Source organism: Colias croceus, chromosome 7, assembly GCF_905220415.1.
Source record: "Colias croceus chromosome 7, ilColCroc2.1".
Classification (NCBI taxonomy): Eukaryota; Metazoa; Arthropoda; class Insecta; order Lepidoptera; family Pieridae; genus Colias; species Colias croceus.
In genome coordinates this window covers 7,442,211-7,468,292 of record NC_059543.1, presented here as the reverse complement: position 1 = coordinate 7,468,292, position 26,082 = coordinate 7,442,211, and the positions used below count along the sequence as shown (strand labels likewise).

Genomic DNA, 26,082 nt, shown 5'->3' with positions numbered 1-26,082 from the left:
TGGTTTTATATTTCAACTCATTTATGCACTATATATTATTAACTATACAAAATAAAAATTTTTATCTAAAGAGATGCTTCAAGAAGCTAGTTTCAACTTATCAGTGTAGTAACTTTACATTTGCCCAGCTCTAAAAATGTAAAGTACTTCACTGTTAACAAATAATAAACAGTCTTGTAAATAGTACGAGTACACGCAGGAAATTTCTGGAAAAATAAAAAACTAGTTTAAACTAACCAGAAACAAAGAAACAGGAATAATCCCTATAAGCAATATCATTGACAACAACAAAGGTACTAATTGATTATTATGTACATATAGCTTAAGATTAATTGAGTAACATCTAAATACGAATAAAAAGTTTGACACTTAAATATATATTTTTAATTAGATGATTTATGTTTCCACTTATAATATATTGATATATTTTTACGGATTGGAAAGATATGGTTGTGTTTACTGTTGGTAATCGAATTAATTTTGCTGCCTGTCGTCTTCCATTGAGCTACTCGCTTTCACCTCTTTGGGTATGGCGGACTGAAAAAAAAGATTCATATTAATTTTTATCTAATGTTATGGTAACGATGGATCATTAACCTTACCAAATAAAGAGGTCATAATTATTACCTCGAATGGAAGCAAAAACATGTTGTTGTCTGAACGTCTGCCGAAGCGAAGGCGCATAGAGGGGGCTCGTACGGCGCGGGGCTCCTGCTCCTAAACAGAGTAAACTCGTAACAACAACTATAAAAATGAACAATTCTGATAACAAGAAACTAACTTAACCACTTGTCACGTTTCGGCAATAATGGAAACCACGTTTCCAATAATACCAAACAGCTAATAACATCGCTAAGTTAATTCAAACATTTTGTGTTCGATACTTCGCAGAGAGTTCTTTAATACTGGGGTTTTAGATCAGACGGTATACAAGTTTCATAGGAATACAGTCGAATAAAAATTTAATACGATGCTTTAAAGTTTATATAGATTTCCTACCGGCTTAGGGATCTCGGAGATGGATAAGCCGGTAAAGGACATTCTTACAATGGTACTGAAATAGTATTTCTGTCACGTATGAGATTTACCCCAGGTTCTATAAATAAAGTTTTGTTACAAAAATAGGGATCCGAAATTAATAAAATAAATTTTCAATGAAATGATTGATCAAATGGTCAAATACGAGTGATGCGTAGTTGTGAGAAAAGATAATTGTCATCTACCTAATGTTTGCTCTTTGTACATAAACCATTATAGATACACAAAAGTTGGCTGGGCTGTTAGTCTGTGTCAGAAGAATTTAAAATTTAAAATTGCTTGATTATTTAATGTCATAAGAGTAACTAAGGATAAAAGGATTAAAATTAAAACTGTCTCTAAATAGAAAGCTATAAGTAGCTTTGTATAAATATAATACTATTACTACCTCTTGAGGGAAGATGTGAGGCACGGCTCGTTCGTCAGATCGACGTCCAAAGCGCAGGCGGACCGGGGTGCGGACGTCACGCAGGGACAGCAGTTCGTCCATTTCGTCCAACTATTAACAATTAGATACTTGTGATATTAACTTGTGATAATATATGCACCGTATGTTAAATTATATGCAGGATTGATTAACTTCAATAATATGTTAATATTAATTTAGATCAAATTACCAATTTAGGTCTAGCAGATTTCTTATTAAAGAACGATATGAGAAAAGATAGGTATGAGAAATTAATGAAAATTGATAAAATTAATAATAATTTGAGTAACGGAACCTTCATTATAATGCAATTAAAAGCAGTACAATTATGTCTAAGAACCAATTAATATTTCGACAAACTTAATGTAGTTAATCGACGCGGCAAATTTACACAACACCGAAATGTTGCTATCCTCACATCCTGACCTTATTTGACCTTTCACTGTTTTGATAGTCAAATTAACGAAGTTTCGTTTTGGAAATCGAAAACTAATGTGTATTTAATATCCCCTGCATATATCGGCAATTTATTTTATGCATAATGTTTAATTGTATAATATGTACTTACGGGGGCTTGTGGAGGCATATCAGGATCAGAACGTCTGCCAAACCGCAGGCGGCGAGATGGCGAGCGTACCGATTTGCGGGCGAGTGCGTGCCCGCCCAGCGCGTCATGCTGCGCCAGCAACGCGTACAGACCACCTAGTGCATCCCAGTTGTTTTGGTCGAGAGACGATGATGCTGCGAAAGTGTTTGTCAGTTGATACAAATTAGAAGATATAGCCCGTAGCTGCAAGGTCACCCACGACTCCGCGTGTGCAATCTAATATATGCTATGCTTGTTATAAAAGTTTTATTTTTAATAAGCTTAACGATCAATTTTTTCTAAACATTTGAGGTTCTAAATAAAATTTTTACTTCGATTTTGGTGGTTTGATTTTGATTTTGGTATTACTCAAATCATATTGAATGCTAAGTAACTAACTGTAGAATAACTGAAAGGTATACAGAGTTTAGTGCAATAATATACCGAGAAGTGAATCACTTTGCGCTATGGCTTTGTATTTAAATGTCAAAATAATATTGCAAACGTAATTCAGATCTTAACAAGAAATACTTCAAATATATATCTAGTATGATTGTATAAGTTCAAAGCTATATTGTGTGTGACAGATGAAGGGTAAAAAGGGTTTCGTAATAGCTTATGACTAGCCTTATCATGTTATATTCCTTATCGAGTTTCTTAGTAATTGAATACATCGAGATCTAATAGATAGACTGAAAGTACGTCATAAATATTGATTAGTACCGACGTTTTAATGTATATAATATGTGCTCTATTGGGCTACATAGGTATTGACAGCTCATTTAAAAACTAAGAATAAATTTTGCTAACATTTAAATTATATTTTCGTACAGCGATGTCGATGACGTGAATGATGTTTTCGCAACATCAAACTATCCGCCTATTGTTAATGATAAGCAGTATCTTACGTTGTAAAGTTTTGATTGATCTAATAATTCTCGATACCAAACTATGATCGAGTCAAGTAATTGACTCAGCTGCATTATGAGACTCCCGAGTTAGACGTCATAGTTAGAATTTAGAACTTCTAGCAAGAACTTTTGTTGTTAATAGAATGTGTACACTAATTATGCTTATATTATCTTGTTCCATACTGAGATTCATTAAAAGTTTCACGTGGTTAAACGACAAGCTATATAACGAAAATAAATAATAGTTGAACTATGAGTTTTTAATATTTAGCTAATATTTCCAGATAACGATTATTAAAATAATAGTGAAACTTCAGAAAATAGTAAATACGACTTTATTATAAAATAAACAACGTAAATGCCATTCAAGCTACTAAAATTACCATGAAGCTTAAGTAAATATCAAGAGTAATTATGAATACATTATAATTTTATTGATGGAACAATTCCACCGCATTTAATTTGTAAAAATTCGTATTTAAAATAATATTACTTAGTACAGAATCATTTAACACAACCTTATAAATTATAAAAAAAATGTAGAACTGATATTTATTATCTTTCGATTTATAGAGACTAAAGAATGAGTTCCATATGAAGCCACATACTATAATTTTGTAGCAGGATTATAAAATCCAAATCATTTTGTTACGAATTCACTGATTTGAAATACTTGAGTAGCTTATTAATATAAATTAAAAATATATTCCGAGGTAAGCCACACTTTTAATGGACATAATAAGTCAGCGTTACTCATCATTTTTATTGTAAACATTTTTTCCTTTCATGAATTATTCACGGTATGGTACAAAATTGAAAAGCAATATTTATAGAAAAGATCTCGTATATATTCCATAACATTTAAAAACCATTTATTAAATTTGGAATAGACAATACGAATATCGATACTTCCTTGACCTTTGTGCTTTTTTCATAATTCATTGTAAACATAATAAATTGATATAAAATGTTTTAAACGTTATTAAAAACCGCAAAATAATAATCTGCTGGTAGATTTAACGCGGCCTCTATTGAAATAGTATTAAATATGCAAATGCAAAAACCGTACAATTTAATTAATTAAGGTTTGAAATTACTAATCCCTCAAAGGGATTTTAGAATCCCAGTTAGGTAAAATTAACGTAATGTGATGTAAGAAAATGTTACATTTATCTTCATTAACCGACTTAAAAAATATACGAAGTTAAGTTTTTTTATATTGTAGGTAATAATTATTTTGTATTAGACGTTGTAGGATTAGGAAAACGTTTACACATCTATTAAGTAATGAGATAACAGATACCTAAGAAAATATTTGGTTTTCAGGGAACTCTACATAAAATAGTGTTGCCACGAAAATATATTGTGTAGGTTGTTTTTCGTTATTACTTTTATTCCAATATCTAGGAGTTATTTAAAACAACTGTATTGTAAGTTATTCTAAAAATTAACAACCCAGAAAGATAAATTTTACTTTCCTTAAAAAATTTAAGTACTTAATCCTAACTTAGAATATCATTAATAATATTGTACTGACAAATTAGAACTTGATTGCAATAAATAGTATTTAACATGATGATCCAACAAGGAAAAACCCCACAATTTAAATAATAATTAAAGGTGTGACGTCTCTACGTAATTTAAGAGTTTACAAGTTGCTCAGAAGTAACTTGACGTGACCGCAAAGATTAGGCTATTTTTTATATTACTTATTTCATATAGACGAATATTAACGAATTGAAAAAGGTCGATTATACGTCAATTTATCTGCCAGTCCTGTCTATCCGTTTTATATTGTGGTTTTATCGTGTCTTTTATAATACGTAAAGACGTACCCATTTAATTCAGTGGCTACTGACATGACGCGAGCATGTACGATAGTGAAAAATATTAAGCAAGGAGGCATCGTGTACGTACTTCCTCTTACTTTTAACTATGAAATTAAAACTGACCAAGTACCATAGCCAAGTACGAATCAGACTCGCAAACCGAAGATAAGAAAACTTTTTTTATTTTATTTTAAATTTATATTTTTATCAATTTTTCCTTTATCTGTGCGATAAAACGTTGCTTTGCACCAAACTTCAAGATGAAGATAATAAGTTAACGTAAACATGCGAAGGACCAGTTTGACCAATAAGCTGAGCTTAAATTCTATAGAATCTATATTTTAATATCCATTCGTTATTTGCTTGAAGATGTATTAAGGTAAAACATGTATAGAAACAGTCTATAACGATGCCTTAAAGGCAAAACTGCAACTATTGCCTGTCGTAAGCCGACTGCAAGCATTTGAATGGATTTCCTTATCTCTTGCTCACAAACATAGTCATGAAACTATGTGTATACGAATTATTCGAGCTTTTGCCATTGTTTATATTGTAAAATGTAATAATAGTACACCATTGCATAAAATAAAAAATCAGTATAGTATATAAATTACGAAAGGTTTCAAGTTTACATCTTTTCAAAGTTGAATCGTAAATCGTAATAATTATAGCATCCATCTGTTTAATAAATAATTAAAAAAACGTAGTTTCTGAACTAAGTAGTTATAGTATATTCCCCATCCAAAATTCGTTTACTACGGCCAGATCCCAGAGTAACTTCAATAAAAATAAATATATAACCATTACAATCATGTCCTCTTATGATCTAATGTTATTTAATGGAAGTATACGTTAAGCCCGACATTATAGCCATTAAATAACGTGCCATTTAATTCGATAGTTAATGGGATTCGTGACGTGAACACGTAGTTTAGATTTACGACTCGACTGATGTTTTGTTTACGGTAGTTATTATGAAAAGCCTGACAAACGTTGACAGTGACATGTACACGCGTCTTTTGTAATGTTTTTGTAATTTATTATTTATTTATGGTGATAATAGATCACTCATTACTTTATTATATTTAGTTTTTTATTACTTTATATGTAGGTATATTTAATTATAAGTACACCGATAAAGAAAACAAATTCAAATAATAATTATAGAACTACAACAAACCCATTAATTTATAAAGGTTCTCTGAAGTCTGAAGTATAGCACTTAGTAGCGCATACAGAAATCGAAACTTTATAGCTAGAAGTGCTTTGTGTCTTTTAACAAACATATCAATTTCTTCTTAACATTAATAAGTTGTATATATTCACATTTTGTTTTAATTACATAATGCCACGATTTAAAAAATACGATAGTTACGTAGAAATGTGCAACTATTTTAAAAGTAGATAATTAAAAGGCAGACTCTGTCACAAATAGAACCAGTGTGTGATTATTGAATAATTGACAAATGACGGCATAAAGTTTAATGAGATTTTGAACATCTTCACTAAATTTGCTTTGTAATAGGTAACGTTGTTAACTTCAGATTGACAGAAACACATGAGAGTATATACCAGTTAAACTCTAGATTCAAATTTAATTAGGGATGTTTGCAATTCATTACCTCCCTGTAAAGCATATTTGTGCAAGTTGGAGAATGACAACTGATACAGTGCTCGAATTAATTCAAATTCACGGGCGATGACGGAACACAGTTTAGTTTCAAACACAATTTACGTTGGAAATTAATCCTGTATGTATGTCAAATAGCTCCGAGCGTGGTTAACTGAGCGGGGATTTATAACTAAAGATGCAGATTAGTTGATGTCCATAACTTACCGTCATACTGTGAAAGTGCCTGCGCCGTGGAGCCGGGCACTGAGCAGAGACCCGCCAACCCACACAGCGCTACAATTAGTGCTAAATTGCCGGACATGTCTGGAACAAACAGAATTACTTTATTAATTCCTTCAATTTTCGTATATTTTATTAATTTGAATATAGTCTTAGCTTGCTTACATTATATTATTGCGATTTTTATAAGAATTTCGTGGAAAAATATAAGTTAAATATTATTAAGCTTTTCTGTATTATTATAAGAAATCATATTCAAATATATTTTAAGATACGTCGATTTGTACTTTCTTTAATTATGCAGTTAATAGAATATACTATCATGTGGAACATGTACCTAAGTATAGACGCTTAAAAATCAGAAGTTCATTAATCTCAAATGTTTAAAAGTTCAGAAAGTATTAAGAACTGCTTTTGCGCGTATCATATTTAAAAGAAGAGCATCCTGAAAAACTTTTAAAATGAAAGCGATGAGCTAAATTCAGTGTTAAAAGTTGTAGTCATATTGCTGAAATCACAACCCGCATGCATGAAAACTCATGGCGTGACAGTCGTGACAAGCGGCGTGATAAACGTGATTAATGACGTCACGATTGCCGCGTCAACACGCACGCCTATGTCATCGTTACATATGACATTACCTTACTTGTTGAATATCATTTCATTAATTCAGACCCATGAAAAATATTTGTGTTGCATGAAAGCAATTGTACGAAAAAAATAGAGTTAAGTAATAAGGCTGTCGGTTTGTAGACACGTTAATATAAAATTTATCAAATATAAATGTTATAATAACAGTACAAACTTCTCTTTTTTAAACGCGTCTCATTTCTAACGTCCACTGCTAGACCAAGGTCATTGTCATAAATTTCCAGAACGATATGTGTCTTTGAAACACGAACTCAGAGAATTTCAAACATAAAATATAAAACATATTCTATAATATTCACAAATAAACATATTCTATGATTATTACACATCAGTAGACGCTATTCATATTGAATCGCGGCTGAGGCTCGCAAGATGACATGCAAGTTATGCTACAATAAGGAAACATTAAATAAAAATATTTCCCATTCAGATCCTGCATTGAAGTCACTACATGAAATTGTACCTATATAATATTGCTCAGATGTTTTACCTCACTCATTATAAAAACATCCCCATTTTGCATCAGTGCATGCAATTCTGCATTAATATCCTTTTTATTCGCATGTCCCTTGTATAACATGTGTATTATACATAGGTATGTATAATTTCTATTGTCTGGTTAGTTTCTATAAATGGCTCTTTTATACTAGGTATATATTTTTTTATAAATCTGCATATTGATGACCTCGTTAATATTAATTCATTTCTTCAAATGATAGATAATAAATACGAAACCAAATGACATGTATTTGTTGAAACTGGGATATTATAAATCCTAATTGCATCTTCGTTCCGTGCATTTCAGAAATCCGGACTAAATCCCTTACTTTAATTTTCTTCAAGACTAATGCAACTACACTAATAAGAAACAAAGACGGAATTCTATTTAACCCCTAAGAAACTCAAAGCATTATATTATGAAACTAAAACAAAATGCCATTTATAGGATAGTTTATATTTAGCCCTGTTCAATCTTTCATTATAAATACAAGCCATCAAAGCTTCACATAATATATTTCCAAAAATTGGGAGAAATCTAAAACCCACCAAATTGCGAAACGCTATTTAGATGTACAATCCAAAGTAAATATTATACAAATTTTTACGAAGGGAATATTCGTTTTTATGTCATGCCGCAATATTGTCCAAGCCCGGAATTTTTATAGCCGAAAACGTTTCTATCAACATTAATAATAAGTACGTTTACCATTTTAATAAAAAAACATGTACTCCAGCGTCTACTTCCATAACTTAAAGCTGGGTTGGAATGCCCAATTTGTTTCTAAATAGAGCTGAAGATCATAACCATTTTATAGTTTCTCTAAATTTTTGTACGCATTGTATTTTTTTCAAATATTACGATATGATGTTCAAAATATTACGATATGATGTTTCTTAACTTTACAAAAAGTAAAATTATCTAACCGTATTTTTTTGAGTTAAAAGTCAATTGGTACACAACATATATCTAAATTTATTTTAGATAGAGTATTTTAGATATACCTATGTTGTGTACCAATTGAATTTATTTGGGGAATGCCCCAAAGTTTCACAAACTTGCGATAATTCTCATAAGTTTCCATGATTTATCTTAGATAGAGTTGTATACAATTATGGAAAAAATATCGAAAAATATGCTTAGCAATAAGGCTCTCTTATCAGTTTCAGAAAAAGTAACACTTGCTACAAAGACTTGATTGATCGTTTAGGCGATCGTTCATCATGTTTGTATTGGCAAAGAGACCTTTTTAATAATAAATCCCGGGGACTTAGTAAAAATTAATATACACATCATAACATATTCATGTTTACATTTGTAATCAAAAGATCAAAACCACTTGTTTTGTAATTCTGTGCGGGTTGACGCGAACTTGTGTTTACAATTTCATTTACGGCTTTGTGGATTAGGTTCACCATTTTCGGTATTTTGTTTTCCTTGCATTAACTTTTTATATTTAGTTTAAAAACCTATATTCTAACTTCAAAGCATTTTTGTGAATCCAGAAACGGTTTTAATTAGGATCATTCGAAAGAGAGATGAAGGGTTAAACCTTCGTCATTGTAAGGAGTAGGTAATTATAGTTAAATATTTAATTGAAACAACGTTTACTTAAAACGATGGACCGTTGTAAGTCATGATGCTATTTTTAGAAACATTTATGTTTTTCACTTTTCATCGCACCTAATAGATTTAGATTTAAATTCAATATAATTTGGAACAGCCGGATTTAAATGTTGTATATTTTAAAAGGTTTTAGTGTAGTAATAATGCGTACATCAAGGTAGAGTGCGTGCCGATGATTCACGATACGTCTTTGATCTCCGGACCGGCAAATTGGTTGTTGGGGTGACCTCCACCGGTTTGCACTATGCCTAACACTACTGCGTTAACGCCATAATGCTTCTTAATTATACGTGGCTTAATTTGTCGGAGCCTTTAATTAGGACATTGTATGACAGCTGATTAAAAGAATTGAATATATGTGATCACCTACTTATGCCTGATAATTACTAGTGTCTATATTGTAATATGGATACAAATTACATATTGGAATTCATTAACAGTAGGTTAGTGAATATAGGCGAAGATTGGAATATACGCGCAGTTGTAAATGGCTTGATTGTTACGTGATTTTCATATCACTCATAAGTTACTGCTTCAGTGATTTAGTATGATCAAGTAACTATATCTACAGTTATTCTAATTGAAAACACTTATAAATATGATATTTTGTTTTATTTAATCTAACCAGTATATTAAATGTAATCATAGTAACATCGGCAACTTCTATTTAAGTTTCGATTTAGATTGACTGTACACGAAATAGTTTTAATTGATATAAAGTAAGCAAATAGAAGATATTTTACCTTTACCCTAAAGTCGTAATCAATGATGTTATACCTTTATTAGTGTACATGAAAGTTTAATTGGTTCCGAAGCGTTAGATATCGACAGATTTCATAGAACTTAGCGTTAGTTCTAATTCTGCAAGTCACAAGAGGATTCACTGCCGTCAGTTGGCGAAAACTTAAATAGGAAAACAGTAACAATATGAAACTAAGTATTTGTAACTCTATACTGCAGTCGTGAAGTGTAATCTTATGACATGACTTTATCTATACATATAATAAATCTGTAGAAGGGTCAATTCTGTACATTGAAAATATTGAAAAAATAAATAGCAGGGGGTGTTACTGGATCGATACCAAACCCAAATATGTGATTAAAAAAATTTTTGTCTGTCTGTCTGTCTGTCTGTCTGTCTGTCTGTATGTGAAGGCATCACGTGAAAACTAACGGTTCGATTTCGATGAAACTTGGTATAATTATACCTTATTATCCTGGGCGTAAAATAGGATACTTTTTATCCTGGAAAAATACGTAGAAAAAAATTTATCTTAATTTTTCAGTTTTATCCATAGACGTTGTTCTGTAGAACCGCGAACACACGTGGCGTATTATTATAGACCTAGCCGTATTTGGGTCCAATAGATATTTATAAGATGTCATTGTTAGAGTTACTCAAAATGGCGAAATAAACCATCCACGCGAAGACCGACATCCGCGCGGACGGAGTCGCGGGCGGAAGCTAGTGATTAATATTTTCTACTGAGTTTAGAATTTTTTTTGCATTAATGATAGATTGAACCTTAACATCATATAAAATTTTTGTGCTATAGGAGAGGAGAAATGCGGGTTCAAAATGTAGTGTGGACCAGAATTGTCTTGGGATGACGAGATAAAAAAAAAGCAAACGTTATACTATTATGGTGTAAATTACTTTTCATTAAGGCTTAATTTGATTTAGTTCTGAATTTAATTGCTACATTGTTTCAGTTGTAGGCCGCATAGTAGTAGGTAAACATAAAATATTTCGTGCCTCTCTCAGTCTGATATGGGCTCTCCAAGCCAGTAATATATGTCCAGATTCCAGAATCAAACATTTAATCATTTATCTCAACTACAGTTGATGGATTGCGAAGATAATTGGATGTCTGCCATTGCTTATATAATTATTTTTATTTTTTAATTAGCACTTCGACAGACCATAGCGCGCTCAGCGCTTTGATTTAAATACTAGAATATATTAATATAAATTAGAGAGGATATAAATTTAATTCGATAGTGGATGCGTATTACGTAGAACATGAACGTAATAAATATTTAATTTTACTTATTTGATTTATTTCAGATAATTGCAATATCCATCTAATTGTTAGTATCTTGTTACCTTAAAACTATGTTAGTATTAAAATTACACATTTATTAACAATACAGTTTAAAATCACCATGTTCTTGAGACATGGATTTTTATCCAATGCCTCAAAACATTGCTTTCCCATTTGTCCACGAAGAGAGATAGGATGCTGCTGGACGATTGCCGGACACGGTAATTTAATAAAAACAATATTATATTTAAAACAATTAAATATCTTAGCACGTTTTTTGCACGCCTCATAAGCGAAGCGTTGAGGTGGCTACTACTGTCACTTCGCGCAAAACATCTGATTTTTCAAACTTAAAATGTCTTTATGTATCATACATTGCACTTGTAAGATAATACATACACACACATATTAAGAAAAAACACTGTTTTTAACATTCATGATATTTTTGATGTCATTTTTGTTATTTAAACTAGTTAAAAAACAGTTTAAAAAAGTTCTGTCTTGGACGTCCGTGTGTCTGTATGTGCGGAGGATTTTCTTGTTAACACGATAGCGACCGAAATACTTTACTAATCGAGTCTTTTTTTTTCTCTTACGCTTGAGTATGCTCAGGAATAGAACCCTTTCATTTTTCAGGGTCTGATTCGATGTGGTTTAATTGTTATTAAATAAACAAAAAAAAAATATCGACTGTTCTCCATAATTTTAGTATATCTATATATATTCTATATTTTTTATATTTATAGTGTACTCAAAATTCACCATTATAAACTCGATTCTTTATACTATAAGCCAAGGTTTAAAAAAATAAGTTGGTAGTCAGTCCCTTAAACCTGCGCAGTTTCACATCTAGGTGGGGCCACAAGAAAAATAGCTCAATTATTACGGTACCGCTTTCTTTACTTTTCCAACTGTTTTATTTTATTTCTTTTTTATATTTATAGTGTACTCTTTATAAATAATCAATTTTATTGTAAAGGATGAGATTATGAGGCGTGCACTTTTGGATTTTCCAAACTATTTTTAATTTGTTGTCAGACAATATAGATTTTGTCAGTTTTTTGGTCCTATAAGATCTCCTAACCATAAATATTATTTTAATCAGTTCATTTGCTGTAATAGAGCGGTGGTGTTCGTACCAATCTATAGGTGCCATACATAATGTTATTATTTATATCGCAACCTTTAATTTCAATCAATTTATCTTTATATCTATTAAATATTTTTCATTGACAATACATTCTAATGAATATTTTAACAAGAAATAAATGTTTCGAAGGGCATCAAAGTTATTAAATTATACAAAGCGTACAAAGTGTGAAGGCAAAGTTAGACTTTCGATAAAACAAAAACTGTATATTGTTTTATCATTTACGTAGAACAAGAGCGTAATAATTTCAATGCTATCGTTTACTTTACTGTTATTAAAAATACATAATTCACTGAAAACATCGCCATGACAACGACATCAAGATCGTTTAAATTATTTCCAAGTAACAGTAATTTTGCATAATATATTTATTTATAAGATAAAAGTTTTATTTCTGCCTGTAGTAGCATAGTGTTTTTGTTCGTAGGTACCTATAATCATAGTCTATTGAATAATGTCATAGTACATAAGTTACCAAGTTGAATAATTGGGTTCTTGTTTGTTATATTTAATCGCATTATGGATAATATAATATGTAGTTTGGAACTTAAGCTTAACAAAATTAAGGTTAAATGAACTCCGTATCATGTTAAAATGTACACGTATAACGTATTCTAAAATTTAAATCCAATCACATTCCAACAAATTGTAAAAATGCTTACTAGTGACATTCTTTGGAATGACTTATCCCTTTGATAATCATATGGGGAGTTTCTAAAAGATCAGCATACCTCGACAATCCCATGCGGCATGATGTTAACGAACCGCTTTTTATCTCCGCTATGACGAGGGGCAACGTTAAACATATTATAATAAAAAATTGCTTTGGGGAAAAGTGATATTTGTAAGGGTGATATTTCATCTTGGTAAAACTTTTTTATAATACACTAGTCTAAACTCAGTACTACAAACAAGTCAAACTACGTATATAAAACAACAGTTTACAACTACAACACCTAAATTATGTTATTATTTCATAAATAATTTGTCTAAATGTATGTAATTCATGCTAACAAATTGAATTTCTATAATCTATATTCACGAACGCAAAGAGATTCGTCAAGTGTGTAAATCAAACCCAAACATTTCAATTTACATGAATAATTATTATGTTAATATTCAAGTTATCTTAGTACCTGTACACACTTGAGGTAAATGTAACCTTGATTACTTGATTAATAAAGCAACATCGTGGAATTATAAAAACAGCAATAACTTAATTAGAATGCTCAGCGGTCAGAGCTCAAGAGCTCTCCGCTCTTAGATTAAATTTTGTAATAAAATTAGACAAGCCCTGCTGACGTGTTTATTGCGTTAACATAAAAAGAAAATCAGTGTAAGCAATGAGTGGATGCGTATTTCCTTTAACTCGAAGCTCAAGAAATGTGAAGAGTTGTAATAATGTTCAAATGTTAAGAACTTAGTAAACATTTGTGAATTAAATTCGGTTTATCAGAGTAAGTCTCTAATTCATCTAGATAAATTTATATTAAAATTATATGAAATACCTTTCTCAGACTGAATTTTTCGCTTTTATTTGAGACAACTTTTAAAAATACTATTACTTTTGTACACTGTTACCCAGAATTCTACTGATAAATTTGATAACGTTTTCATTATAAATATAAAACTCTTTCAAGCTTTTTTAACGACAGTTTATTTGCTTCTGTTCAAATCATTTTAATAAAAACATACGTATATGTCTATAAATAAAAACAATGTAACGCTATATCCTTATTTTCTAACGGTTTGATTGCAGCGAATACACCTCTATTACTGTGGTTATTTAGACTAGTGATTCGAACAGGACGAGGGTTCCGCTAATGTAATTTTCAGAGATGTTCAAGATAAATTTATGTAATGGATTCGATGTCGTAAGTTCATGACACTCGTATTTATTATAACAGACATGTGCGTTCATATTAAAGAACACCTACGTTTATTTTTCTGATTTTATTGGTAAGTTAAAAACTAATAAAATAGAAAAAAACTAGTTTATTTCTTATAATTATGAAAAGATGATATTATTTAATATTACATTAATACATAGTAAATTTTCATATACTTAAACAAAATAATTTCATATTAAATTAAGAATTTCTTGCAAGCCTAAATAACAAAAAATGATAACAAAAAGTGTGTCCCAAAATTTGTTAGAAAATAATTAACATAATGAAACATTTCATCTAATCAAAGATAAACCGTACTGAAAACACATTTAAGTTTATTGGGTCGTAAGTAGACGTTTAATTTATCTCAATGAACAATTCATTTTACAATTATGGCGTTAATTAATTTAACTTAAATTATTTTATCCGTGAACATAAATTTTCTCGCTTTATTTTCTTCGTCACTATTAAAGTTACCATCACTGTGATTGGACATACGATAGACTCGTCTATTTTCCTATCTTGTAAACACTGAACGTGATAGATTCTTCTAATCTGTAATTTTCAAAAGCGGTGCGATTTAGTCTAATGTCAACTGGAAATTCTATACAAATATGTACTTCTTAAAAAACTAAATATGTTACAGTTAGCAATTTCAAAAAACTCTACTAATAATTTCCATTCTGCAACGTAAATTAAAAATTGATCGCATACCATCTTCTTATATCAAACAGTTCAATTCCTACTCCTTTTATTATCTCTACACTGATACTCGTACCGCATTCGTATTAAATCCAACGTCCTACATTTATTCCGACTTATCCATTGATTTTATACACTAGACATAGTAAATAAGCATAATGCCTTGTGGAGACAATAAAACGCATGCAGCTATAAAGCGGGCGTGCCGACAAATTGGCTCGTCTATGGCCAATCAAAGGAATCACGTTTCAGCTGCTTCGCTGAACTAATTGAGTGAGGTGACGTCGCCTACGACCACATTGATTTTATATTTATACCATCCATGTGATAAGTATCTAGGAACATGAAATTAATTAAACGTCGTAGATATTTCATGTGACGTATCTAGATATATGAACGTTATGTTTTATATAAAATTGATAATATGTAAACTTTCTTCAATTTTTTATTTAATTACTCTCAGACCATAAAGTCTCTACGCTGCGCTACGCGATGCTACGGCACTAGCCTTAGAGCATTAAACAAACTTTAATGCTTTAAGGTACTAGCGGTCTCATAACATAATATCTATCTTATATCGATCATATCTGATCATATCTTATTAAAAAAATTTGCACATATATAAAAATTGTTACCTATCCGTCGGAATGTGTTTTGTAAAACTAAGTGACAATAGTCAATCACAATTTACGAAATTTTTGTTCAAGTAAGTATATTTTTATACGAATCAATTTTACGGAAAAATATTTGCAAAACAATTTCAATCTTAAATTTCTGGTATCAAAAGAGAATGAATTCCTTTCAACAATTTGTCATTGTAGATGTAAACATATAATTGAATTTAGGCTCGTTTTTAATTCAAAGCGTATTTAATGGCATGTTATTTTTATAAGAACAAATATTTTTTCCTAAATAACTTTAATTGTAAATCCAAAAATAAATCATACCAGGGGAGATTTCTTTCAAATCTTTCGAATATATCTTTTTCTTTGATTGTAAGGTGCTGTTTATGGATTCGGATATTTCATATGCAAATAAATAAGAATGTCAAGGGATAGTTTGTTACGAGATCCGCTAACGAAAGCTTATTCGGGTCGCGAAGCGTGAGATGTCCCGAATGTAGTCAATAAGCAAAGAGTAGAGGCCCGAATAATATTGTTTATTCAGACATAAAAGAAACCTTTATATCATAATGTTATTACTTCAAACGCCTCGTATGCTCTCTAATGTAGGAAAGGGTAAATAATTCATATTTTATGTGCATAAGTTTATCTATTTAAAGGACAATAATATAAATATTATAATTTAACAAAAACATGTCGTTATATTTATGCAACAAATAAATATTGTGTATAATGTAGTCTGCTACGAGTTAGCGTAGTACCTCGCTACGAGAATAGCCGTAACGACCATTACCAACATTTTCCATTTAATGACGTCTTCTTTGTACTTGTTTATATTAAGTTTAATTCTCCACTTAGTAAATTTATTTGTTGATAAAATGTTCAAATATACAGGGTGTAATCGTTAAGTGTGCAAAGGCGATTATTCCGTAACTATTACAGATATCAAAAAATTTTAAACGAAAGCCCTTTGAGTAAAATGACAATAACTTTTTAAAAATAAACGGGAAATTTACAAAAAAAAAATCAAGGGCTTTCGATATCAGTGTAAAGTTTTTTGATATATATAATAGTTACGGAATAATCACCTGTGCACACTTAACGATTACACTCTGTATAGTCATGTGATATTTTAACCACGTGTATCATCTCATTCTTGTTATAATGTTGACTGAAGAATTGCGAACCGGTCGTTCAGAACTACAAGCATATAAAATGGGATACCGTAGAAGGACAACAATAGGACGGAAAAGTCTCAAGTGTTTGCATAAGGCTTGCTCAGTAAACACTTATTGATGAACGATCTACGGTCCCTCTCGATATAAAAGCAATGTCTATTAACAGTCACCGTAAATGTCTAATAATTTTGGGAAAAATGTAATTTTTTTTAAAATATGATCGTTATAATTTGGCCCTTTATTGGAAACTAGCTTTTACCCGCGGCTTCGCTCGCGTTAAGAAGTATTAATATTAATTAGGTATATTTTTTGCGGCTTTGGTACATTTTTTTAGCGTATGTAAAAACTTAGGGCCTACAAAACTACAAAACTTTAATCACATATTTTATCCCCTTAGAGGTGGAATTTTACAAAATCCTTACTTACTCTAAGCCCGATCGGTATAAAATTGACATAGTTTCATACAAACTTTCATCCCTTATTTAATCCCCTTGGGGGTAGAATTGATCCAAATCCTTTCTTAGGGGATACCTACCTGCATGCCAAATTTCAGCCCGATACGTCCAATGGTTTGGGCTGTGCGTTGATAGATCACTATATCAGTCACCTTTGAGTTTTATATAATATATAGATTACTGACTGAAACCGCAGGGCAAAGCTAGGGTATGAATTTTCGAAAATCTTTTCTTACCGGACGCCTACGTGTCATAAGATCTATCTACATGCCCAATTTCATGCAAATACATCAAAGGAATAAAAAGTTTCCTACAAATTTCTATTGCCTATTTTACACCTTTAGGGGACGAATTTTCTAAATCTTAGGGGACGCCTACGTTATGACATCTATCTGTATGCCAAATTTCAGCCCGATACGTCCAGTGGTTTGGGCTGTGCGTTGATAGATCACTATATCAGTCACCTTTGAGTTTTATATATATAGATTAATATATTGAAAGACTGTTAATAAAACATAACATGATATCAATATTTTTTATTCGATAACAAAAATAATTTCACGGTTGTTCCTTTAAATTATATACGATCATATATGAACTAGATTATTTAACTAGCTCAGACTAGCATTTATCCATACTAATATTATAAATGCGAAAGTAACTCTGTCTGTCTGTCTGTCTGTTACTCAATCACGCCAAAACTACTGAACCAATTTTCATGAAATTTGGTATGGAGATTTTTTGATACCCGAGAAAGGACATAGGCTACTTTTTATACCGCAAAAATAACGCAATCCCGGAAATCCCACGGGAAATATAACTATGCGGGTTTTTCTTTGACTGCGCGGGCGAAGCCGCGGGCGGAAACCTAGTATAAAATACTTTGAAATTTCAATATAACAGATTCTATTAAGAAGTCCTTTCTGAATAAAATAACAAGAATTAATCAAGCGGCACTAAGTTTATACACACAATATTGAAGCAAATATCAAACTCAAATTACGTTTATGTTTGCGTATCATGTGATATTCATTATGAAGATTATCTCAAGTGTGAAGTAGCTCGTAATGGATTTAAGGTAACGTATTTAACTATACGCACATGTACATGTTAACATGATAATCTCCAGCATAGGTACGTGCTTACAACTAACCAGATTAGCTTATAATGAACTCAAGACGACGAAATATTAACTGAGGTCTTCCCACGTAGGAACTCCCCATGCTAAGGCATATGCTATTATCGAGCACTGCTTACGTGTGACCAAGGTGAATTAGATTGGCTCCTCCTGACTTTGTTACAGGTACGTTAGTAGGCCGATCGAAAGTGTATCAACATAACTATGAAGCGCGATTATTGAGGAGATTCAATAATTTTTTTAAATCTAGTACTATGTAGCTGATGATTTGCTTGTTAAGTAATATGAAACAGATTATTAATGTCGATGTACCTCACTCATTAATAAGTTTTAAAATATTTCACATTAGTAACTGATGTTAACTGTATAACTTCTCTCTTTTGAGAATATCTTTTGGACATATTAGTGCGGATATTTGATAAGATTACTACGGGCAATTAGATGTAAAATCACTGTTGACCGACCCTCTTCAAAATAACTAGTTTAACCGCAACTTCCTATGGAAATAACTCAGAAATTGATAATTTATTTTGTTTCATTAGGGATTCATTGAAACGCACGAGTATGTGAATAAAGCTGAGGTCGCTTAGTAGAACATTTATTTCATTAATATTCATGAGGATTAAATAAATTCTAAAGGTCTCCACTAATTCTGTGTTACATATGAATCAAACGTGCTCTACGTTTTCGTAGATTAAACAAACATCTGTTTTGTTCATGGCTATTCTCAATAAGATAGTCTAAAATCAAATTGTAACCAATAAAGAGTATAATTTCCAGTTACTTTAAAAAAACTCTTTTGAATGCTTCAACATTTTACCAAGTCCAATTTAATTTTAAAATCAACATTCTGAAGTGTCTTATTGAGTTTGACGAGTTTCGTTTATTAAACAAAAAATGTAAATATCGGAAAACTGTTTCAGAAGTTATAACGACGCTATTTTGAACAAAACTGTGAAAAGAGTCAGTCTTTTGTACTTACAAAAGACTGAATTATACCTGTTGGAAACCGTTTGAAACTTTACATTACGATAACAATATATTTAAACAATGTTATTATTGGATGTATAAAATATTTTTACACATTCTGAATGTGCTGGAGAAAGTTATTGAAAAAGCTTCATAATATTAAAAAGTTATTTTAAGTTTCGCTATTACTTTATCTGCTATAAAATAATTAATTTCGAGCAATATAGATGACAATAGCAACAATTATAAAATCAACATGATTAAATTCACGATGCTAACTTTTATCACAGGAAATCTCAAGCATGTTGCACGTGTTCCTACTTATTATCGTCCCTATAAGTGGTTACCATTTTACCCATGAGAATACTAGTTTTTTTTCCTCCTTATACCTACAGGGAAATACACTTCAAATAAAATACAGAATTAGTATTGAAGAAAATGTAAATCGTATTCTATCTAATACAAATATTATTGCTATATTTCTGAGAAAAATGAGCTGCCGTTTTTGAGTTTTGACTGGAATAACGAACAGCTATAATTTTATTTAATTACAAACATACATTGGATGATAGAAATCTAGTCTAGTCTCTAGATAGTAATAAATAAAAACGAAATCAACGGGTCATCTAGTAACACGATAAAAATATATATTGTTTAAGGTTTGAATAATAAATTTAAATCCCGATTCATAATAATGAAATTCATTGACGGGACCGTATGTAAACAAACGAACACTGATGTTAATCACCTCACAAATTAAATTAGGACACTTTGTCACATTTGGTGACAAATTATTGTATCCAAGTAGTTTCGTAGGTCACTTTAATTCAATTTGAAGGGTAGCTTTACGCTTAAACTCACTGTCCATTTGTACTTAAACATTGTAGGACTGAAGTTTAAGATTAATGGTTTAAAACTTTTATGGGCACGGTTAAAGGAATAATCGTTTCTAAATGTATATGAAAATGATTTACTAATTGCGTACTAAAAGGTATACTGTGCAGCTTTTAAAATCTTCTCAGTTACAACAGATTTTCCAAGAAAAAAAAATATTATGAGATAATTTGTAATTTTATTTAAAAGAGTTTACTTCTTCATCTTTTATGCATTATTACTGTAGACGCAAAAAGTATATAAAGAAATAAATTGATTATTTACCATATAGCGTAGAAGATTACCAAAACTTCCCCTAATTATTCACTAGATAGAGCACACACAGCCATGTCTACAAAGAGCATTTCAAATAGGCACTGCACACACTCTGCACGCGAATAATAAAACAGCACTCCAAACATACAAATTTCTATGTGAGCACCTTTATGTAACGATTAGGAATCGTTGAAAAAGAGAGAACTTAAAAATATTTAATAACGAAGACACATTTTTTTGGTTTATTAGGTAAAAATCCATTTAACAATCTGTTTGCTGTTGCATAATCTGTTGATCTTTAATAAACATAATTCGTATTATAAAACATTACACTTAATTGAACAAACCGATCTTGTTTTGTTGTAACATATATTTACAAATATAATTTACGACTAATACGTACATATTACCACATACTGCATGTAGTAAATACACTCCTATAAAATAACAGAAATGCATTCTATTTTTTTCCGCATTTCGTGCATCTAATGAGATTGCTAAAAGCGAGGCCATCACGTTCATTATCTTAGATGTTGAATGTTCTTTGCCTTCGTGTAATGGCTGCTCTGAAATAGGTTTCATTAACGAAATGAAAGACAAGGAGTCATAATTCAGATAACTAACATTTATTCCCAATTTTCCAAAGATCCTGAAATACCTCAAGTGTTAATTGAGCAGATTTAGTTTCTGCAACTGTAATTGAGTTCCCTTAGTTTAGTTTAAACATCACTTCACTTGACTTAAAGATGAACGGAAATTTAACGGAAAATGAAATCGAAGCGATAGTGAGTAGATTGGGTAATTGATATAAAGGAGGATTTTCAAGAAACCGAAAAAAGCATGAAACCAATACTTAACGTTTTGCTTTCAGACATACCAACATAAATATTATTAAACAAAGTATAGATTCATTAGCCAACAAGGAAATAAAAATTAACTAGAAAATACTATATATATAAAACTCAAAGGTGACTGATATAGTGATCTATCAACGCACCGCCCAAACCACTGGACGTATCGGGCTGAAATTTGGCATGCAGGTAGATGTCATTGTCATAACGTAGGCGTCGCCTACAAAACGATTTCCCGAAATTCTTACGGGAACGGAGAAAAACGGGGATGCACGTACAAAGTCGTGGGCGGAAGCTAGTTAACTAGAAAATTAAAAGCTAATCTACAGCACGTGCACGGTGTAGCAAATCGAATTGAAATACTAGTAACTTTGACGAGTGGATGGGCCATATATGAGCGTGGTCGAGTCAGTGCTGTCAGCTGACAGGCAGCCGCAAACGCTAACACTATTGAGGCACGCCGCAAAATCGATCACAGCACACTTCGCCTCACAATGACGAGCCGACCATGGCTGTCTGGTTAAACAATGTACTTCTTGTTATGTCTGTGACTTTGTAAAGTAGGTATGCTTACAAAAATAGCGATTAAGATTGGTATAAGAAGCTACTTATTGCTACAAATAATTGCAGGAAATATAGGAGGAGATTTCAAAGCTGTTTTACAGGATTGTATTCTCAGGAATACAACGTTTAATTATTATTAAAAAGAGAATATATAAAAAAAGTAATAGGAGAGATATCATAAAGACATGCATTATTAAATACCGTATATGTATTCGTATTCACGGATTACGGTAAAAATGTTTTCCATCAATTGAAACATTATATTCGAAAAATTATTACCAGTTGCAGTTAGATGCAACGGTTCCGTGCGTCAATGGAATAGTAAAATGAGTTTACAGCCGTCCGGTCTGGAGCAAAAACACATAATTTGCCCATAAAACAGATTTTATTATCAGCGACAAGATACAACTCTTTACTGTTTCGTAAAATATAAGTAGTAGGTACAATTGTAGACTGGATGGCGCGAACGGATTCATTTGCTTGATGTATTTTTTATAAACCCTTCTCTTATTACTTATATTTTCAATTATTTTTATTTTACAAAGTGTTTGATGAGAACGAGTGGATAAAATTACGAGCATTTTAAATTTAATGTGCACAACATAACTTTGCCTACTCATGTTAAACAGGAAAAGGGGCTGAAGGTTTCGCTCGGTTTCTACTAGTTAATAATAAATTTATAAAGTTCATTCAATATTGCAATATTCATTCAATATAGATTTTCTAAGATAAACTTTAAAAGGTGTATTTTTTTAAATTTGCCATCTATTAAGGTTGCACGTCGGTTGTGCAGCGTTCACTCATATGTGAATAATTTACTTGATGTAGCTAGCTTAAGAACTCTAGTGGCTAAATGTCAGCTTGCATACACTTATTATGTTATTAATATTGTTTGTCGTAATTATCTTCAAAAATACGATATACGAATTATATTATAAAAATTAACAATTACATATCGAAAATGTTTTGTTGTCATTGTCTTTTCAAGTGCATTTCGAAACAAATAATTTGATTCACATTCAAAGAGGTAAGCGCGAGAATTAAATTCCTTGATTCACGAACAAGATACAACGATCCTCACAGATACATTCGATGGATGCATACAAAGCCTCTCTATCTCTATCTGACTTATTTCAGTAACAAAGCAACGTTAATGAAAGAGAACAGTGTTATATTTTTGAAAAAAAAAGCAATAATGAAATAAATGACCCAAATACAACCCACAATTTATATCTGCCAGTGGTTAACAGGACGGTTTATTAAATTATGGACGAATTTCAAATTGTATTTACATCGCGATCTATCCTTACAAAGTTATGTCATTTCAACGCAATATAAAATTACTCGACCAAAATTCGAAATAGAACCTAGTCGATTACGATAATTTGATTTTTATCCGTGGCATTAACGCGACAGGAGGGAACGCTACATTTAAAAATATCATTCCATTCTCAGAAAATAATATTCGATGATTTGAGATGTTTACAGAAATGCCAAGTAACCAGACGGTTAATAAACAGCAAATATTAATCATACAAAGTACGGCTGATTTTAGAACTGCAAAGTTTACAAGTTCAAACTGTTGAAGGACTCCAAATTCTACGATATTTCCACATTTCCGTTACCTTTATATTGTAATTCGTTAACTTTTATACAAAATTATGTTAATTGTAAATGTATACAGTGTTATTTAATATTTCTAGTAGTTTAAGAGAGTAAAAAAGTAAATGTTTAACCTATGGAACGAAAATATTAAATTTTATGGTATTGTCCATTTTCTTATTAATTGACTATTAGTATAAAATCAATTTGTTTTTACCAACGTTTGTATCCAGTGGAATAGAATTTAATTGTTATGATGGGATTTTACGGTTATTTAAATGTTTATTAAGAGCGCTCTGCTAACGTTGAAGTTTCCTTTTTATAAAATTTTATGAGAACTGTTTAGATAGGTTGCTGTTAATTACAACTTATAATTATATTTATTCTAATTCTTAATCAATAAACACGGAATCGAATGTAACATATTATAAAGCTAAAAGAAGCGATTTGTAAAATCAGTCTTTCTTTGTATTATTTTATACGAATAATATATAATTAGAAAAATGTATTGAACTTTTAAAACCACAGAAACTTATTCAATGCCAAATGTTTATTAGCATTATTTAAGATTTTGGAAGTTGACATTTTATGAAATGTATAAAATATATTTTATTAAATTAAATTAAACTAAAACAACAAACAAGAATTTATTTTCTTGCGAACAAAACAAGTATTTATTTTCTTGCGAATATTTTCGTAAGCTTGCATGAAACAGAATGTCTTTAATTATGTAACTACTCGCATGCTGCGTGCATAGCTACGAGCCTACGACGTAAGCTCGTAGACTCAGCCGTAGGCACACAAGCTCAATAGTTGTTCAAACAGTCTTTGGCACTCTTTCTTGACACAGTTGGAGGCCCATTTTACATCTTGAGTTTTTTACTTTTACATGATGTTAAAAGTCTTTGTATTCTTTTTCAATGCTTTCAGTCATACTGACTATAACTAACACACGTTTTTAGTCACACGTTATTTGTACTTTGAATTCGTATTTGTAATTTGATCGAATTAGAGTATAAATAAATGTATTAATGTCTTAGTTGTTAAATAATTTTATGCACACATAATATCATGATGCCAATTACTACAGGATATTCTTAAAAATACTTTCACGGTTTCTCTGAGTCAAAATTTAGATTTTAGAAAGACGGATCTATAATTTATTGTACTTTTCTCGTGTGATACCTTTTACGAAAAATCCTAATATGGCTGAATTAAATATAATTGAGAAATAATGAATTGGAATTTAAGACTATGATTTTATATTATACTAAGTACCTTCATATTTAATCAGATACAGAAAACAATTCGTTTTCATAGGAAGTGAAGCGTAATAAGATTTTGTTACGAGACAGTATCTGATAGAATGTCATATTTTTATAATAAGATAAATATAAGTTGAAACTCGAAACTCTATATCAATACACAAGAAAGTATTATACCTTTGATGTTTGTTCTGCTTAAACAAGAAGTCTCTCATTTTAATAAATAAACTGTTTACTTAGGTTTATTTTTTATTCCTCCTTTCGCGAATATATTTTGCAAGGCTATTTATGTTGGGGGATTATATTGACAATATTCAATGAAATTTAAACTTTACACAAAGACGACTTGACATGTACTTGAAAAACGTTTATTGGTAATATATTTTATTAAATTATTTATTATAAATTTGATTGAAAATTTTAAAATTACACGTAAACACACACTATTTTATTTTGTAATAAATAAAGAAATACAAATAAGCGCTTTTGTTTACATAACGAATAACCACTTTAAATGTATAAATTCATCAGAATTATATTGAATTAAACGAATATTGGAAATACGTTATCACGATTCGCTTCGTTTTTCTCGTTCGTTTTGTGAATATTTTTTCCGCTTATCGTAACTTTTATCAACTCACCTGACAATCACAGATGTACGATGAAAGTGACACGCTTTGCTGTGCTCGGGATCACTTGTTCGATATGATCGCACGCATTCAATAACAAAGTTTTCAGGCATGCAAAGCTTATATAGGTTGGAACTCCGCCTCCACCCCGCCCCAAGGCGGTTCTGCTCTCAGCGTCCGCGTGATACACTTAACACGTCAACAAGTTTTCGCTTAAACTTAACACCAATTTTTGTAAAGCCGAAAAGTAATGTTAATCAATGGTCCTCTGCTGCTTACTGCTTTAAAAACCACTGTAAAGCTGAACAACTTCTATATTTTAAATACAAACTTATTTAATTAGTAAAGGGACTACACTTTCACAAAATATTACTTTAAATAATACAATACACAATCTATGATGATTACATTAATTATAGTTATTTGTTCATTAAAAATCTATTTCACTTTCAAT

General features: G+C 30.9%; 1 protein-coding gene across 1 annotated transcript; it reads right to left on the bottom strand.

Annotated features, from left to right (window-relative positions):
- Positions 1-25,715, bottom strand: LOC123693064 (short neuropeptide F). Its single transcript, XM_045638008.1, has 6 exons — positions 25,641-25,715; positions 6,629-6,727; positions 2,034-2,206; positions 1,427-1,537; positions 628-717; positions 1-537 (listed from the first exon to the last, which is right to left on the bottom strand). Exons 2-6 carry the CDS (start codon positions 6,723-6,725, stop codon positions 475-477), a joined length of 534 nt encoding a protein of 177 aa, XP_045493964.1. The 5' UTR covers positions 6,726-6,727; positions 25,641-25,715; the 3' UTR covers positions 1-474.
- Between the last annotated feature and the right edge of the window lie 367 nt (positions 25,716-26,082).

Coding starts and splice junctions, on each gene's coding strand:
- LOC123693064 (XM_045638008.1), bottom strand. CDS start 6,725: ATGTCCGGCAATTTAGCACTAATTGTAGCGCTGTGTGGGTTGGCGGGT. Junction 718..1,426: donor CTCACATCTTCCCTCAAGAG/GTAGTAATAGTA, acceptor TACTCTGTTTAG/GAGCAGGAGCCCCGCGCCGT. Junction 538..627: donor TGTTTTTGCTTCCATTCGAG/GTAATAATTATG, acceptor CTTTTTTTTCAG/TCCGCCATACCCAAAGAGGT.